Source organism: Hypomesus nipponensis, chromosome 10 (assembly GCF_054491055.1).
Source record: "Hypomesus nipponensis isolate SF chromosome 10, ASM5449105v1, whole genome shotgun sequence".
Lineage (NCBI taxonomy): Eukaryota > Metazoa > Chordata > Actinopteri > Osmeriformes > Osmeridae > Hypomesus > Hypomesus nipponensis.
Window position 1 is genome coordinate 6,666,473 of NC_140370.1, and position 16,078 is coordinate 6,682,550.

Here is a 16,078-nt window from a genome sequence, read left to right on the forward strand (position 1 = left end):
GGAAGGCCTTACAATCCTCGCGAGTACAGAAGGTGCCTACAGCTAGCAGTACTGTACCTGGGCCGCACCGCGGAGTAACCACTTTTTGCGCGCAAATACCCGTTTAACTAAATGAACACGCCTTTGCCTCAATTTAGGTCGCTTAAGTATGAGTTTCAAATAATGAGGAATCCAAAATATGTGGGGAAAATCAGTTATTTAATGTTTTTGGAGTACATGTTGTGATGAAAGTATATGGCTAGTTCCCCTAAAAATGTATCTTACACCCATTGTCCAGACACACATTTCATGGACTACATCATGTACATGCAATTAATCAGCATCACCTTTCTAATTACCAGAGTGTACATAGGCTATTACACCACTGTACATATTTATTTCTATGATGTTGGGGTCATAATAAGACTTGGTAAACTCCTGTGACTGACAACATTCAGACTATTGTCATCATACAGATGCATTGGCAAATGGCAATGCCTAACATGAGGACAGCAGCATTTCAAGCTTTGTGGTTAAGGTGTAGTTCAACAAAGCACATGGAACTGCCCTTACAAAACTGGCCCCCATTCCATTGTAATATCCACGAATCCCTTGCCTTTCATAGATTCCGATAAGTCCTTGAAGAACACTAGAGGAGGTAGGCGAATGTAAACTGAAAGCTGAAAAAAAAAGAAATAATTTGACCATGATGCAGTTAATATATTAAACACAAAACACACTGTGCTGTTAGAATGAACTATTACCCTGAGCTTGTCGCTGTGTCCTGATCACTGCAAGTGGATAACTGGTCACTTGTCCACACGCGAAGGCCACAAAACTGAAGAAGAAGAGCTTGTAGTCACTGCTGTAAACTGGGTCACTCTTGGCCCAGCTTATGATTGACTGGAAGCAAAGATTTGAACCGCGATTAGTCTGTAGCAAGTGAAAGATAACAATGATTCAAATAGGTAAGTGTTTATAGTGTACCTGATGAACTGCACATTCTACACCAGCATATGGAATCATACAGAGGATGCTTGGCTTAAAGCCCCTGTAGAAGGAGGCTACAGACTCATTTCTGAAAACCAATCGTGCACCCCCTAAAACTCCACTGTACGTGCCAGCTTGTTGCAGGTTAAGATGGACCTTCAGAACCTGAGAGGTAGTGGAAGAAAGTTGCATCCATCAAATGTAACATACACATATCATACTTGTATCTTAGAGTATATCACACAATTGAAACAGTAAAGCACTCAGACCTGCCAAGGCTCTCTGATACCTCTAGAGGGTAGAAGACAGCGTGAGCTACAGCACCAGAGAAACACCCCAGTCCAAAACGCTGCTGCACAGAGAGGCTGTCCTGCTCACCCAGAGACAGGGTGGATACTTTCATCTACCAGGAAGGGAAACCACACAGTTAAAGGGTGAGAGATTGTAGTGCATGTATACAAATTGAATAGTAGTGCATAGTGAATAGTGCGCATTATGTTAGAGGCCTTTGTTTTCAGAACACCTGGGCATAGATGAGGCACTGGAGGGTTGATTGAGGAGTTCCTTTGAGCACATTAACAGCATTTCCTTGCCACATAGCCCTCACACCGCCCTCCTTCAGTCCTCGAAACCCTTCAGAGAATGCCTTGGATCCGTACACCTGTAAAACATGCACGTATGGTTCGCGCAAACAAGCTATATGAAATGAAGACCTATTCAAATCCATTCACTGCCTTAAGCACCTGTATGCGGTGACTGGATGGTTGAACATTTTACCAACCTGAAGCTGGGTCTTCAAGCGGTCGATGGGGGCTGTCACCGTTCTTGACACAGCGTCAGCCAGTCCTGCAGCCAGGACAAACCTCCTCCACATCCCTGAGTCAGGCCCTTCCTCAGGAAACTCCAAAGGCATTGCACGGCTCTCCCCCACATCAAACACCTACAAACATGACACTCTCAATTCTGTGAGCAGCTATTCTTATACTTTTACATGTGTGTAGGGGTGGTGCCACTTTCTGTTTGTTTTGCTGCTGAAACAATGGAGCTCAGTAAATGATAGAAATGTATCAAAATCACATGTTGACACAGTTCTTTCACTGCCATTGAGTAAGTAAGGACACAAGTCAAAAGGTTATATCGCAGGATTTTGTGATGCTATAGGTATGTGATTTTGCCCAGTGAACTGACATTGTTTGTCTTTATTGTACATCTTAATAATATCCATAAATGATTAGACTGCAGTGAACTGATCTTACTAGGCTGTGCTTCCATGATGACACCAGGTCCCCAAGATTCTCAGCTGGGTTGAGTATGACATGGTGAAGGAATTCTCCCCAGTCCACTGTCATAGAGTTGTCCTTGTCCATCCTACCAACAATATTGATCATTATCAAGCAAGAACATGTGGACACAGAGAATTCCAATGTACCAAATCAATAATTTAATAATATCAGTTTGAACAGTGTGAAGTTATTAGGAAGAGGACTATTTCATTGCCATACGGTGAAGACATGGACTTTTGCTACACTGCACTTACAAGCCACTGAAATTATTATTAAACTACTATTTTACATAGTGGTCATTTAATCAGGAGAAAAAACGAGAATTTCATCTTACATTTTGATTATTGTTTTTGCATTCGGCTTTGATATGACCACACCTAACTCCTTAAACAAATGTACGATTTCCTCCTCGCCAATTACACCTGATCAAAAAAGAGGTGGATATGAATACACAGGGTTATAGGAAGTGTGCTTTATTGTCAAATGTGTCTGTACTGCAAGTGGAGTGTCTGTTGTAGTTAAATAGGAGTCCTTTTCACTGCTGGTTTTGACCTTGAAAACAAATTGTACAAATTGTACAGTCAACAAAAGTGTATGACTGATCTTTGAGGTAAACTTATCTATAAGAGGCTATAAATTTGACAGTCAAAAAGCATTTCATGGAAATACTGCATAGCCTCATGGTTTAAAAACAAGCAGTGCTGTCCCTGTCAGCTAGCATTCTACTCACCACACTTGTTTCTGTCAAGATCCTGAAAGTGGATTTTCCATTTCTTCTCACTGTTCATCATGTAGCTAAGAAACTCTTCATATGATAGACGTCCATCATCATCTCGGTCAAATGTGCTAATAACACTCTGAAACAAATGTAACAATTTAAGCAGTTGTGCAGTTTTTGATAGATGACTGCATTGCAAAATGTATGTAATACAATTTAAGCTACCCGAGCCTTTTCATCTACTGAAAGAATTCCCGTTTTTTTCATCTCATTATGAAGTTCTGCTACCGATATAAAGCCATCCTCATTTGTGTCTAATTTAATAAATAAATCTCGAAATGCATCCATGCTTCAATTGTTCAACAGTTTTCTGTTAAAAATAAATACGTTTAAAGCTAAGGTATCGGTTTCAGGACCGCAATAGCCTGAAGGATGCAAAAGAAAAAGCCTAGATGTTTATGGCTGAGTCATAGGGCACTCGAAGGATGAAATGGCTTGAAGTCGAGCTGGCCTATGGAGGGACCACATGCAGTTCCAAAAGAATACAGCAGATGCCACTACAGCGTGGATCAAAATGGGATACAGCGCTATTCCATGCTGTCATTTCTCAATTTCAGAAGACCAGTCAAATAAACCATGATGTTTGTCTTCCAGTTCTTGGAGGACTTTAGGGCTTACCCGCTTACATTGTTCAGAGGTTACACGGGTCGGAATCGTCCAACCGTCGAATGTTCATCAAAATGATCAAATGCGCAGTGGACGTTATCTTATATGGCCCAGGAAGCTCTCTAACATAAGCCGTAAGGACACATTCTTTTTTGGAATGACATGAACAAGTAGGTGTACAGTGCAAAAACCCGAATATGGCACATGACGTAGGCCCACAGCATTAACTTTCTAGAAATTGCTCTTGGATTCCATTGAGCAAGCCGTACGCAGGGGAGGGTGCAATGGCTATTTAAAGAGGATCGTAGGGAGGGATGCATAACACAGGGTCCACAGAGTTGAGTAAGCCCATCTAAACGTAGACATCGTCGCTATTCATTCGTGTACTGTCGTTAATAGTAATAAGAGCGTCGCTTTATCAGTTGTCTCCAAGTAAAAGGGGTCTCAAACATTTTGGGGGGCTGACAGCGCCCATCGACACCAGATCGAGAATATATTTTCTTTCATGCGTGGCTGTTTTGGGGGAAAATGGGAAAAGATTATTATAAAATACTTGGGATTTCGAAAGGAGCTGCGGAAGAGGACATCAAAAAAGCATACAGAAAGCAAGCTTTGAAATGGCATCCGGATAAAAATAAGGCAGCCAACGCAGAGGAAAAATTCAAAGAAATCGCCGAGGCATATGAGGTCCTCAGTGATCCAAAGAAAAGGGAGATATATGATCAATATGGAGAGGAAGGTAATCTGTGCAAACTCAATCTTTTAATACTGTATTGTGTGTTAAGGCTGTATATTCCATGCCAATGTTGACAGGATTGAATTATCTAATCGTGGACGCGAATGCATACCTTATGTATTTTTTTCCAGTTGCACATACCCTACTTTACACACATAAGGCATATGAACTGCATCACTTGAGGTGGGCAGGGAGACAAGAGCTTGCCCTCTCATACTGTGCAAGATTATCTTATATCGTATTTTCTATACACTCCATATATTCAATTCAGACGAAATTTAGATACATTTGTATTAGCTAAATCATAACGTTCGACAATCTTTGACATATTTACTGTGAATATGTATTCACCCCATGTCGTGTGGGCATTTATAAGGAGGTTATGGTTTGCCTGGGCTCAGTCTGCAGGGATGGCCCAGTTGCTCAGAACTGTAAATCGAATTATTTTCAACATGCTTTTAAACATGAATTGGGTGATATTTTCTCGATAAAATGTCACTCTAATAGATACTGGCAGAAAAACTGACAGAATGATCTTCATGATTAGGGGAAAACAGAGCATTGAACCAATTACTTTTATTTACAGAGCCTGCCATGCATAAGACAAATGTGTTTAAAACATAGAGGATATTTTTGGATAACTTTAAAATGAAATAAAATGTTCCCTTTAGTTAAACTTCATACTTTTGTGCTATACAGTTACTTTTTACAAGGCATGGTTAATGACATACCCCTGTGTTATTTCTGTCCACCGACCAGGTCTCAAAGGAGGAAATGGGCCTACTGGTGATGGACAGGGTAGCAACTTCACCTATACCTTCCATGGAGATCCCCATGCAACATTTGCGACATTCTTTGGAGGAGCCAACCCCTTTGAGATGTTCTTTGGGCGTAAGGCTAATGGACGGGATGATGAGGACATGGAGGTGGATGGCAGTGACCCCTTTGGCTCCTTCACCAGTTTTAACCTTAACGGGTTCCCCCGAGATAGACATGTTGGCCTGGGTGGGCAGCAACGACGGAAGCAGGACCCGGCGATCCACCACGAGCTGCGGGTCACCCTCGAGGAGGTTTTCCATGGCTGCACCAAGCGGATGAAGATCTCGCGGAAGAGGATGAATCCTGATGGGAGGACCATGCGAACGGAGGATAAGATTCTCACTATCGAGATCAAGAGGGGCTGGAAAGAAGGCACCAAGATCACCTTCCCTCGGGAGGGTGACGAGTCACCCGGTGCCATTCCTGCAGACATTGTTTTCGTAATCAAGGACAAACCACACCCACACTTTAGACGGGAAGGTTCTGATATTGTGTACCCTGTAGGGGTCAGTCTACGACAGGTGAGGCCTATTTTCCTTGATGACTTGGCACCAGTAAAACAATGGTAGAAAGTAACTACTGGCAATAGACTGTCAAATCCTGAATTATAACTTTGACCAAATGTAGAATACATAATACTCTTTTTGGTCTGGGTAGTTTATAAGTACTTACTGAATATGTATAAACATCGGTATTCACTTATTTAGTCTGCCAGTTATGGAATGCACATACCCCACTATACACACTTATGGAATATGAGCTGCATCACTTGAGGTGGGCAGGGAGACAAGAACTTGCCCACTCATACTGTGCAAGATTATCTTATATGGTATTTTCTATACACTCCATATATTAGTTCTGTGTAGTTATGGGTTTTGAAGTTTACAACCCAGTTTTGGATGCAGTCTCGTGGAATGTGGTTACAATGAGTCATACTACAAAAACACCAGAAAATGTGGCTGCGCTTAGATCACATTGCTTATCAGACAGTAAACACATGCTGAATATGTGACCACATAACCCTGGAAAATACAACAGTGCATATTGCCTACAGTGTTCTGCAATGTATTATGACACTTCTTTGTAGACTTCTATGCAAACTTGTCACTGACTGTCATATTCCTCTTGTTGCAGTCATTATGTGGATGTTCTGTGACGGTATCCACAATAGATGGGAATACGTGCAACATGAAAATCACAGACGTCGTCAAACCAGGCATGAGAAAGACAGTTGCAGGCCAAGGGCTACCCTTCCCCAAAAACCCTGACCAGAGGGGGGATCTGGTGGTTGAGTTTGATGTAAACTTTCCAGAGAGTCTCCCAACCAGTGCCAAGGATGTCCTGAAACGACATTTACCCGTCTAGCAAGAAGGCTGTGGACAGACGAGGGATGATGTCGGCATGCCAGTCCTCCTTCTCCCTCTTACGAGGACAATGCGACTATTCACAGGTGGACCCCCTTCTAATGAACGTGCAATTTCAATTTTTTATCAATTAGGTGTTTTTATAAATACCATGCATGCCTCCAAGTTGATATAAGTGACAGTAAAATGTGTTGTTATCTAAAGTAAACATTGTATGTCTGTGGGGTAATTCCACATTCACATATTAATTATTTATATTTGTTTTGTTTGTAATGGACTGTAACACTTTTACTATACTGTTAATTGGCATATTTATATGTCACACATATGTGATCTAATCGTGCTGTAAGGTCTATTCCCTGATAAAGAGGCACATAGGGGTTTATGGGTAGCCTACTAGCATTTACATCATTTTCCGACATCATTTTGTTAAGGACAGTTACCAAAGTAAAAACAAAGTACTGTTATTTCCATTATGAAATGTGTTGCTTTACATGTAGCTCTCCTTACTTGAAACTGAAATGAATAATAATTAAAAAAGAGATGGCTTAGATCATCTCCTGCACACTCTAAAAAGTATCTTCCATGTTTGGAAAATGCCTTTTGTGGCTATGGTAAGCAAGGGGACTAAAGAGGTTGACGGTTTATGTATTTTATTAAGGGTTTACAACCACTATACAAGGAGACAGGCAATACATTAAAGTAAGTGATTGAATAAATATTGCCTTGTCCATTAACAGCTGCACAGCTGTTGATCATTGGCTGCAGACACAGTGACCTTTACATTATCCCACCAGGGGACACCACATTATGCATCACAAAGCTATATAGGGGTCTTAAGAAGGGCTACATTAGTTCTTCTGTTATCACCCGTTGACTATGACCTGAATAACATTTGTCAGATGAGTCGTCATGAGTTACATGGGCTAAGCCAAGCCAACGATACTTGACTGATGATAAGGTATAATCAAATGCCAAAAGACCAAGTAAAAACACAGAATTGAAGGAATCGTTGTTTTAGTGAAAATGGATAGGCTACCTGTGATGACAGGTATAGAGTAGAATAGACTGGCGTGCTTCATTCAGGGGTATTTCTAATCGTAGCCTACTGCGCGTGCGTTCTCAGCATATTGAAACAGAGAAGCTTTTGTTCGGTGACCAGCCTGTCAGAGTTTTCAGTCTTCGCTACTGTATGTGCGAGAAAGGCGTCGCAGTATACGCCTCCTACCTGTTGAATATTTCGAATATTAACTTCAACACAGCGTTGAGTCACTGTCTAGGAACAAAGTCAAACCTGGAGAAGGGAGCTAAGGTAGGCGGAAGGAAGGATCGCAACAGGTTGCCACTTCAATGTTCTAGTCGGACGGACTCGTCTACGTGCTCTTCGGATTTAAAATGCCTTTGGGACTAAGAAAAAAGAAAAACAAGACGAAGGAAAGCTCCAATTTGGTCGAAAATGAGGAGCTTGCTGCTGGTGGAAGCGCAGCGAAATCCTCCGTCAACGGTGCGGGACTCCCACCTCCACCTGCCAACCTGCGACCGAAACTAGTGTTCCATACGCAATTAGCCAACGGCAGCCCAACGGGCAGAATTGAAGGATTTACTAACGTAAAAGAACTGTACGGGAAAATTGCCAACACTTTTAATTTGAGTCCTCCAGATGTAAGTTATAGACTACTACTTCTGTGATTTTAGAGCAGTAGATTATTGATCAAACAACAACAACAACAAATGATGTGTACTGTGTGTGATTGTTGTGAAACAAATCATGCCAAAAAATTATATTATGTTAGCGGAGAGGACGTCGAGGTATGTTTGTGTAAGGTGTGACCTAACGCTAGCGTGAGTGCCTGCCTCTAAAAGTTTAAGTGAACTGCTAAATACATGAATCAGATTTGGGGCCTGCGTAGGCTACATTGATATTCAGATGTAGCCAAACTTATATTATAGGCCTACTAGTAACCTATAAGGAGCAGTTGGACAACTCCCAGGGAGGACCCCTTTCCAGAATTGAACTTACATTACAAGGGTTAAATTCCATCTTCATAGACACTGCCAACACTGCATTTATAGATAGGGTGAAATGAAGGCCCTGTAGTAGACAAATGCATGTTTCAAACCCTCCTCCAAGGCCAGACTCTTTGTTCTGTTCTTTGTAGAATAATCTGTGAGTGACATGTCTGCCTTTTGTCACTGAGCTGGACTAGATACCAGGCAGCCTGGCCGGCCTATCAGCCAGGGACACATTTGAGCTGAGCCATAAGCTATTCTCCCCCTCCCTCCTCAACCAGTGCAGAACCTTTGCTGACAATTGAGTGAGAAGGCGCTTCTTAGAAACCAGTCAAGCCACAAGTTTGATGGGCATTTGTGAAAATGAAGAAAGCGCCCATTTCGCCTAAGGTTCTTGGAGGCATGACATTTTAAATATATCATCAACTCACCAGCTGAGTACATGCAATTCTTTCCGTGTCCTGACTTGCTTGAGCACGTCTGCTCAGTTAAGGACACCTGCACTGGGTATAAGCATTCATAAAGCTGTTACACACTCCACAATTCCTGCATGAACATGGTGTCCCATTCAGCCATTTCTGTGTGTTACAGGGCAGATAGCCCCTACATGGAGTGAGGGTTATGTTGGGATGGTAGACTGAGGAAGTCCCTCACATCCTGCACAATGGGCACAGCCTAAATCCAATGAGATAAAAGCCGAGGGCCAGCCTTGAAGTCCCTTGGGCGGCGAGGCTGCCCAATGCCAACTCCCTCCCTACACCAACACAAAGCACTAACTCACTCTAACTACTACCAGGGCATCTCAACTCACCAGCTGCCCCCATCAATGTGGCATGAAAGTTGGCACTTAAAGAGTGGCTCAGGATATTGGTCTAAACATTTCTTGATGTTTTTTTGTTGCGTTGTTAACATGAAGCACTGTATCTCTATGTAAATCGGGCACTCATCATGAAAATCTATTAATATCATTATTGTTAATTGAAAAAGCGAGTACAGTGATTGCTGTCATTGAAACAACAGTTATTAGCTTGTTCCTACACGGGAGACATATTTCAGTAAAAAAAAAAGGAGGATATTAATATTTTCAGGCAGTCATTTTTTACAACCGAGGTCAAAGTCTTTTCACAGGCAGTTGTGTTTTACCAAAGGTGTGGCTGTGTGTGACTTGCAATGTGCTCACCTGTTCCCACAGATTGCCAGCATTAGGCTACTCCCCAGAAATGATTTGCTTAACGTTTGAATGTAAATGCTGCCTTCCTGTAGCCTCGTCCTATGTGTTGCCTGCACCTTAACTCAAAAGGCAGACAATACAGTAGAGAGACTGCTCACGGTATCAGTCTAATGATCCTAACATCCTACTTTGTTGGGATTGCTTCAAGCTCACAGTCAAACGTTCAAGGAGATTATACTGCTAATTAATTAAATGTAACCATCCCATCTAGAGAAGTCTGATGAGCTGTTCTTGAAGAGTTATAAGGGGACAAAGATCGCTGCACAGTGTTGGCATTCTCACATCCTTTAAGTATTCCTCCTCCATGTCTGCACGGGTATATGTTTAGTTAGTATTTATTTTCATTATTTCAGAAATGTTGAGATCAAGCCCCGAGATTACTGGAGCTTACTCTGATAGAATTGTAGATCTTAATTACGTCCTGAATAGATTAGGTGAGCTAATGTTGATCTCATTCATTTCCCCCTTTAATACGTTTCTTCTTCTGTTCTTCAACTCCCTTTTTTGTTGGAAATTATGGTTTCTTTATAGACAAATACTAATTGAGCGTTAATATGTTGCGTAGGCTTGTGGCGCACTTGGCACAGTCCCGGGGGTAATGTTGCTTTTCACAGTCTACAAGTGTGTACATGCCCAAATAAGACAAGACGCAAGTCGAGGCTAAACGTACTGTGTCCTCCTGCTGAAAACACAGGTGTGACTTCAGCCGTATTAAAATATTTTGTAGTCACCATTAGGCTTAAGTAGTTGTTTTCCAGCAGCTAGTGCAGACAGAAACGTTGCCAGGGGAGTCTTTCGCCCAGCCTCTTATCTGTGTCTTCGACACTGAGGGTTAGCCTATGTCACAGGACTTAGCAAAACAAGTGTGAGTGTCACCTGTGAACACCTGACTACTGCCTGGGTTTGTTTCTCTCTGTGTAGGTTAGTGGGAGGAGCGTTCAAGTGATGATGTGGATGTATTTAGGTGTCTGGACATTGACTAAATTGACATCAGTCCCTTCAGTGGCATTTCTGTTGTTTATAGTATGCCCTCATAAACTCCTTAGTCAGCGATACTTCAAAGTTGATCATTGTCTAGGTTGAAACGCTGATGGGCATTTATATCCTGTTGAGGCATGGACCTTTCTATTCATTGAAAAATATGTAAGGCAATTCAGTTTGCTATTACCTTTTCCATCTTCAACCATGCTTCTTCAATACCTGTGAAGTCATATTTTAATCTCACTGTTCGAGATTAGTTGTGACCAATCTTCCTAAAGATATGTTTAGTGTGTAACTACAAACCCCCTTAATCCAATCCGATGTTCTGATCCTTGTCTACCACCATTTTGATAACCTCATACATCACTGATGATGGATAAGCGCTCATCACTGTTGTTGATATATCATCATAAAAGTTGAACCTTTTCCTTACTACAAAGGCATGTTGTTTACTGTGTTGTTGCAGACTTGTTATCTGTAGATTCTACAGTGTTCAGTTTACATGTGCGCATGTTAATACACTGTTGTTCCTTTGTGTATAGTTTGTCTTTTAGTATTTGTATAATATATGATACAGATTAGTTTCTTACCAACTGCTTGTCCACATGGGCTAGCTGGCCGGGTGGTTGGGCTAGTGGGAGGTGTTTGTGGACTTGTGTCAGTCTGAGTCAGTCACTCAGAGCGGTGGAGGTGAGAGAGGAGTGTGAGTGACGCTCCCTGTACCCAAGCTGCGTGGAGTGTAAACACAGTGAGGTACACACTCAGGCACAGGGAAGGAGCATCGGGAACATCCTGAGTGCAGGAAAGAAGAGGCTTGATGTAATCTGCAACCTTGGTTACAGAGTGTAGGCGTCCGTATCGCTGTTCCTCCACCCACGGCCTCATGGGTAATGCCCTGGCCTGCTTTCCCCTGGTAGGAGGGAGATTAGCCAAGCAGAGCGTCCACTTTAACTCCCCCCTCCACCCCCGGCTCCCTCTCTGCTTCCCACTTCTAACAAGCCCCCCCCCCAATTTCTAATCCCATTCTTTTATACCCTGGTAACCAAGGGCAACGCTTGTGTCTGTGTCAGCTGATGTGTATGTGCGTAGTGCCTGTTGGTACACAAAAGGGGCCGAGCAAGGCTTGTTTTTTTATTCGTTTTGTTCTTGCCAGAGACTCATTGCACACAAAGGTCATACCGATGAACCGGTACAGATCACTCCTTTTCTTTCACACCGCCCGGAAGTCAGGGAACATGACTTGGCAGTTTTCAACTCATAGAACAGATACATACATATATTTAAAAAAAATATACACAAAATGAATTCCTTCAAAAGTGTGAAACTCTTAAGAGCAAATCGTGCCTTTGGTGCATGGGCTAGCATTGGGATCGTAGAAGAATAGAGATTTACAGGAGGACATATTAATAGCTCTGGGTGCACCATCTGTGTGAGGTAGGGCGGAATAAATGATTCACCCCCAGCAGGCCCCTCCCTCCTGCTTTCACTGGCCGGCCCCAGTTTAAAGGGCTTTGAAATCAGGCTACAAGTGGATCGTGTTCCTGCTGATCGCATTCTCCCCCCCCCCCCCCCTGTCCTGCCAAGAGTTTGCAGCCAAAGGTGTGATGCCAGGGTCTCTCATCACTGGCACGGTGGAAAAGGTCACCTTCTCTGTCTATTTGGTCCCAGTCTGACGGAGAGGGAGGCACCACACAGCTGTCTTGAGTCACACTGGTCACAGAAGGACTAGAAAGGGAACATGGACCAAATAGATAAAGACATGACTCACTGGCGACTTTCTTTGTTAACATGCCCCGTGTGGTGTCACTCCAGCTCAGCTTCCAGACAGTCAGTGATTGAAAGTGACTTTGACATGAGCCCTTATCAAATTCTGTCGTTTGAAGTAAGAGGACCACAAACAGTAAATAAAATGTCATGAAGCATTGGGTTCTTCTTTCTAGTACCACCTTGTGTTTGTGTGTGTGTGTCTTTTTGTAAAATATATATGTGTGTGTGTGTGTGTGTATGTAGATCCTGTTCTGTACCTTGAACACCCACAAGATTGACATGGAGAAGTTGCTGGGGGGCCAGATCGGCCTGGAGGACTTCATCTTCGCCCACATCAGGGGGATCAAGAAGGAAGTGGAGGTGCACAAGTCCGAGGAGGCTCTGGGCCTCACCATCACAGACAATGGAGCTGGCTATGCCTTCATAAAGGTAGGCATGCACATATTCATATTCAAATTAAATGTTCCATTGAGATCACTTGTGTCATTTGATTTCAAGAACTGTACATATTTGTGACTCATTTCAGCTTTTTTGTCTTCATTCAAGAGTTTGGAAGATCTCAAAATGGATGCTCATACATGCCCCCTTGTGTTGATAATTCATCATTACATGTTGTTACCCTCAAGTCAAACGGGCTGTTCATATGAACAGAAACCAAAAAACACATGGTAGTTCACAGATATTACATGAGCAGAGAGAATGAAATGTGTATGGTTGTCCTCTTATAAGCTTTTCAAGTTTCATTCATGAAAGGTTCTCCTGGTCCCACGTAGAAAGTTTGAAATATTGTTGAGAAACACAAGTGGTTCTTATCACGGTCAACTCTCCTGTATAATAACAACAAATGAATCTTTCCCTATATTTGTCTTTCTTTCTTTCTCTCTCCTCTTAGCGCATCAAAGAGGGCAGTGTGGTGGATGGAGTGAAGGTGATTTGTGTGGGTGACCACATAGAGTGCATAAACGGCCAGAACATTGTGGGCACACGACACTATGAGGTGGCCCGCATGCTGAAGGATTTGCCCAAAGACAAGGTCTTCACTCTGAAACTAGTGGAACCTATGAAGGCCTTTGGTAAGTGGTGGGCCATAACACCTTACCACATTACACCTACAGTGGCTTGTGGGACCATTATGGGACAAAAACAAAGTATATTTACTTTATTTACTTTGAATTTGCTTTGAATGCCTTCCCTGTTCCATGATCTTTGTAACTGGCTTGCCATTGTGCCACAGTCAAAAATAATAAGCCTTTATTTATATAGCACATTTCATACAAGAATTGCAGCACAATGTGCTTTACATAAAAACAAAAACACTTGTAATAAAAATAGTAAAACCCTTTTGAACGCAATTTCCCAATATAAATAAAAATGTCAGTTTCATCACATAATGTCATGACAACATCCCTTCTCCCGCACAATGTCTTTGAAAGTATATTTTTTCCCCCCTGATCAACAGAAATGCTTGAGCCAAGGTCAAAGGGCACCAAACCTGCCAGTGAGAACAAGATAGGAACAGGGAGGGGAACTTTGAGACTGCGCTCCAAAGGGCCGGCGACTGTGGAGGAGGTGGTGAGTGTCTGCCCCTGGTGTTGGTCACAACCTTCCAGGCAGGGCCCACATTTCCCCGTGGCCCGTCTCCTTACTGAAACCCTGTTGTGTTCTCCAGCCAACAGAGTTTGAAGAGAAAGCGGTAAAGAAGGTGGATGACCTCCTGGAGAGCTACATGGGGATCAGAGACACTGAGCTGGGTGTGTAGACAATAAACTCCCCACTAAATATTCAGTTGATGAGCACCTTACTGACAACATAACAAATCAACACTTTTGCACACATACCATATCCAGGCACGAAATGTAATCAAAGTATTCAGCATCATATAGTCAGTTGTAATAACATGGAGTACCACTTATTCCCCAGCTGCCACTATGGTGGAGGTGGGGCGGGACAAGAAGAACCCAGATGAGTTCGCCATGGCCCTGGACGAGGCCCTTGGAGACTTTGCCTTCCCGGACGAGTTTGTTTTCGACGTCTGGGGGGCAATCGGAGACGCCAAGCAGGGACGCTTTTAGTCTTTAATTTCCTGATACTTCCCTGAATCATCTTCGTTTAGTCACAGGACATCATGTCACCAAGTCCAAAGTCGTGTGCAGCGTGGTTTGGTGGGGGGGGGGGGGGGTTCTTGTAATTCCTGGGTAGTTGCACTGGGGACAAATTTTGTATTTGAGTGACTTAATGAAGGGTTCAATATTTGGCTGCCATAACGGCTGGCTACAAAATGCATATTGGTCTGCATTCCACAATGCATATTATCACAATGGAATTGGTCTTGGTTGTAAAAGGGCATTGATTTATGCATTATCTAGACTATCTACATACCCTCTTAGAGTTGTTCCTATTTATGCTCTACTCATGAACCATACAATCTAGTGAAATGTGCAACATTGGTTATTAAGGGTACACACCTCTAAATCAGTTAATTGTAATCACACTACTTTATAACAGTGATAAATATATTTATATATATATATATGTGTACTGATCACATGTATCAAACTTTTTTAGGCTTTTTATATGTCTCATGTCAAAATGTTGCTGCGTTTTGGAACGTGGCATATGTAATTAGTGTAGTTGTGGTGATCATAGCTATATTTTTATGTTGACCGAGACCTCAATTTTCCAACCTCTCCTCCACAGGGTGTCATTGTAGGACATCTTACCATCAACCTCACCTGGGAAAAACTCCATATCTTTGTATGATACAACAGCATGGTGGAATGAAGGTTTACCATTGTCAGTTATTTCACAAATAATTTGACTGACACTGCATTGTGTGACCTAATCCTATTGGGTTGTATCATTATAGGTGTCACTCTGCCTTATGTGCACCATGCATCTTGTACTGCAGATAATAGTCTGTTCAGGGCATGGCTACCCAGAAAGAAGTCATGGTAGTGAGACAAAAAGAGTGAAATAGCCTTAGATTCTGTGCTCCCTTTTCAGTAAAGGATTACTGGATTATCACACAACAAGTTTTTATCTTGACCAAGGAGAAGTGATGGCACAATTTCAACTAACATTCCTTATCTTTTAGTAGCATTTTTGTACAGAGTGCTAGAGCGTAATTAAGATATAAAATAGATTTTAATAGAAAGTTTTTTGTTTTTAATTTATTTGTTCAATTAAAATTTGTCATTTGTCAAATATATTTTTTACAGCCTTAAGACCTGGCACACCATTAAACTGAAATCTATCTCTGAATTCTGCCATCTTGAAGCCTGTTTGTTGTAAATACATTAATTTTTCTTAGCAAAAGAATGTTTAGCATGCAGTTTACAGATAATTGTACATCTATTTCTTAAGGGTTTTATTGTCCATAAGGGATGGTAAATGGTTTGATAAAATATGTTCTGTATTTAAATAATTGTATTTGTTTGACTAAGATACTATACTACAGGGTTAAAGACACAGTGGTATTCTGTAACAGATATGTGGCAGTGATGTCATCTTCTGGTATATAGTAACCCGTTAAAA

The 16,078-nt window shown here is 42.0% G+C and overlaps 3 protein-coding genes across 3 annotated transcripts; 2 read left to right on the forward strand and 1 right to left on the reverse strand.

The window, feature by feature from the left end:
- Positions 1-186: 186 nt before the first annotated feature.
- slc25a24l (solute carrier family 25 member 24, like) lies at positions 187-3,128 on the reverse strand. Its single transcript, XM_084707248.1, has 9 exons — positions 2,983-3,128; positions 2,587-2,674; positions 2,226-2,337; positions 1,751-1,909; positions 1,493-1,630; positions 1,259-1,372; positions 967-1,134; positions 744-882; positions 187-659 (listed from the first exon to the last, which is right to left on the reverse strand). The coding sequence occupies exons 1-9, from the start codon at positions 3,041-3,043 to the stop codon at positions 478-480; spliced, it is 1,161 nt and encodes a 386-aa protein (XP_084563374.1). The 5' UTR covers positions 3,044-3,128; the 3' UTR covers positions 187-477.
- Positions 3,129-3,937: 809 nt separating this feature from the next.
- On the forward strand, positions 3,938-7,131 carry dnajb4 (DnaJ heat shock protein family (Hsp40) member B4). Its single transcript, XM_084707249.1, has 3 exons — positions 3,938-4,375; positions 5,132-5,712; positions 6,326-7,131. The coding sequence occupies exons 1-3, from the start codon at positions 4,165-4,167 to the stop codon at positions 6,554-6,556; spliced, it is 1,023 nt and encodes a 340-aa protein (XP_084563375.1). The 5' UTR covers positions 3,938-4,164; the 3' UTR covers positions 6,557-7,131.
- A 516-nt stretch (positions 7,132-7,647) lies between these two features.
- Positions 7,648-15,805, forward strand: gipc2 (GIPC PDZ domain containing family, member 2). Its single transcript, XM_084707251.1, has 6 exons — positions 7,648-8,217; positions 12,788-12,973; positions 13,437-13,617; positions 14,004-14,116; positions 14,214-14,295; positions 14,465-15,805. The coding sequence occupies exons 1-6, from the start codon at positions 7,951-7,953 to the stop codon at positions 14,614-14,616; spliced, it is 981 nt and encodes a 326-aa protein (XP_084563377.1). The 5' UTR covers positions 7,648-7,950; the 3' UTR covers positions 14,617-15,805.
- Positions 15,806-16,078: the final 273 nt, after the last annotated feature.

Excerpts from the sequence above, each read along its gene's own strand:
- slc25a24l (XM_084707248.1), bottom strand. The coding sequence starts at position 3,043 with ATGATGAACAGTGAGAAGAAATGGAAAATCCACTTTCAGGATCTTGAC. Across the intron at positions 2,675-2,982 it reads TCTTGACAGAAACAAGTGTG|GTGTAATTGGCGAGGAGGAA; the intron begins GTGAGTAGAATG and ends TTTTTTGATCAG. Across the intron at positions 1,631-1,750 it reads GCTTGAAGACCCAGCTTCAG|GTGTACGGATCCAAGGCATT; the intron begins GTTGGTAAAATG and ends CATGTTTTACAG.
- dnajb4 (XM_084707249.1), top strand. The coding sequence starts at position 4,165 with ATGGGAAAAGATTATTATAAAATACTTGGGATTTCGAAAGGAGCTGCG. Across the intron at positions 4,376-5,131 it reads TGATCAATATGGAGAGGAAG|GTCTCAAAGGAGGAAATGGG; the intron begins GTAATCTGTGCA and ends TCCACCGACCAG. Across the intron at positions 5,713-6,325 it reads TAGGGGTCAGTCTACGACAG|TCATTATGTGGATGTTCTGT; the intron begins GTGAGGCCTATT and ends CTCTTGTTGCAG.
- gipc2 (XM_084707251.1), top strand. The coding sequence starts at position 7,951 with ATGCCTTTGGGACTAAGAAAAAAGAAAAACAAGACGAAGGAAAGCTCC. Across the intron at positions 14,117-14,213 it reads CGGCGACTGTGGAGGAGGTG|CCAACAGAGTTTGAAGAGAA; the intron begins GTGAGTGTCTGC and ends TGTGTTCTCCAG. Across the intron at positions 14,296-14,464 it reads GATCAGAGACACTGAGCTGG|CTGCCACTATGGTGGAGGTG; the intron begins GTGTGTAGACAA and ends CTTATTCCCCAG.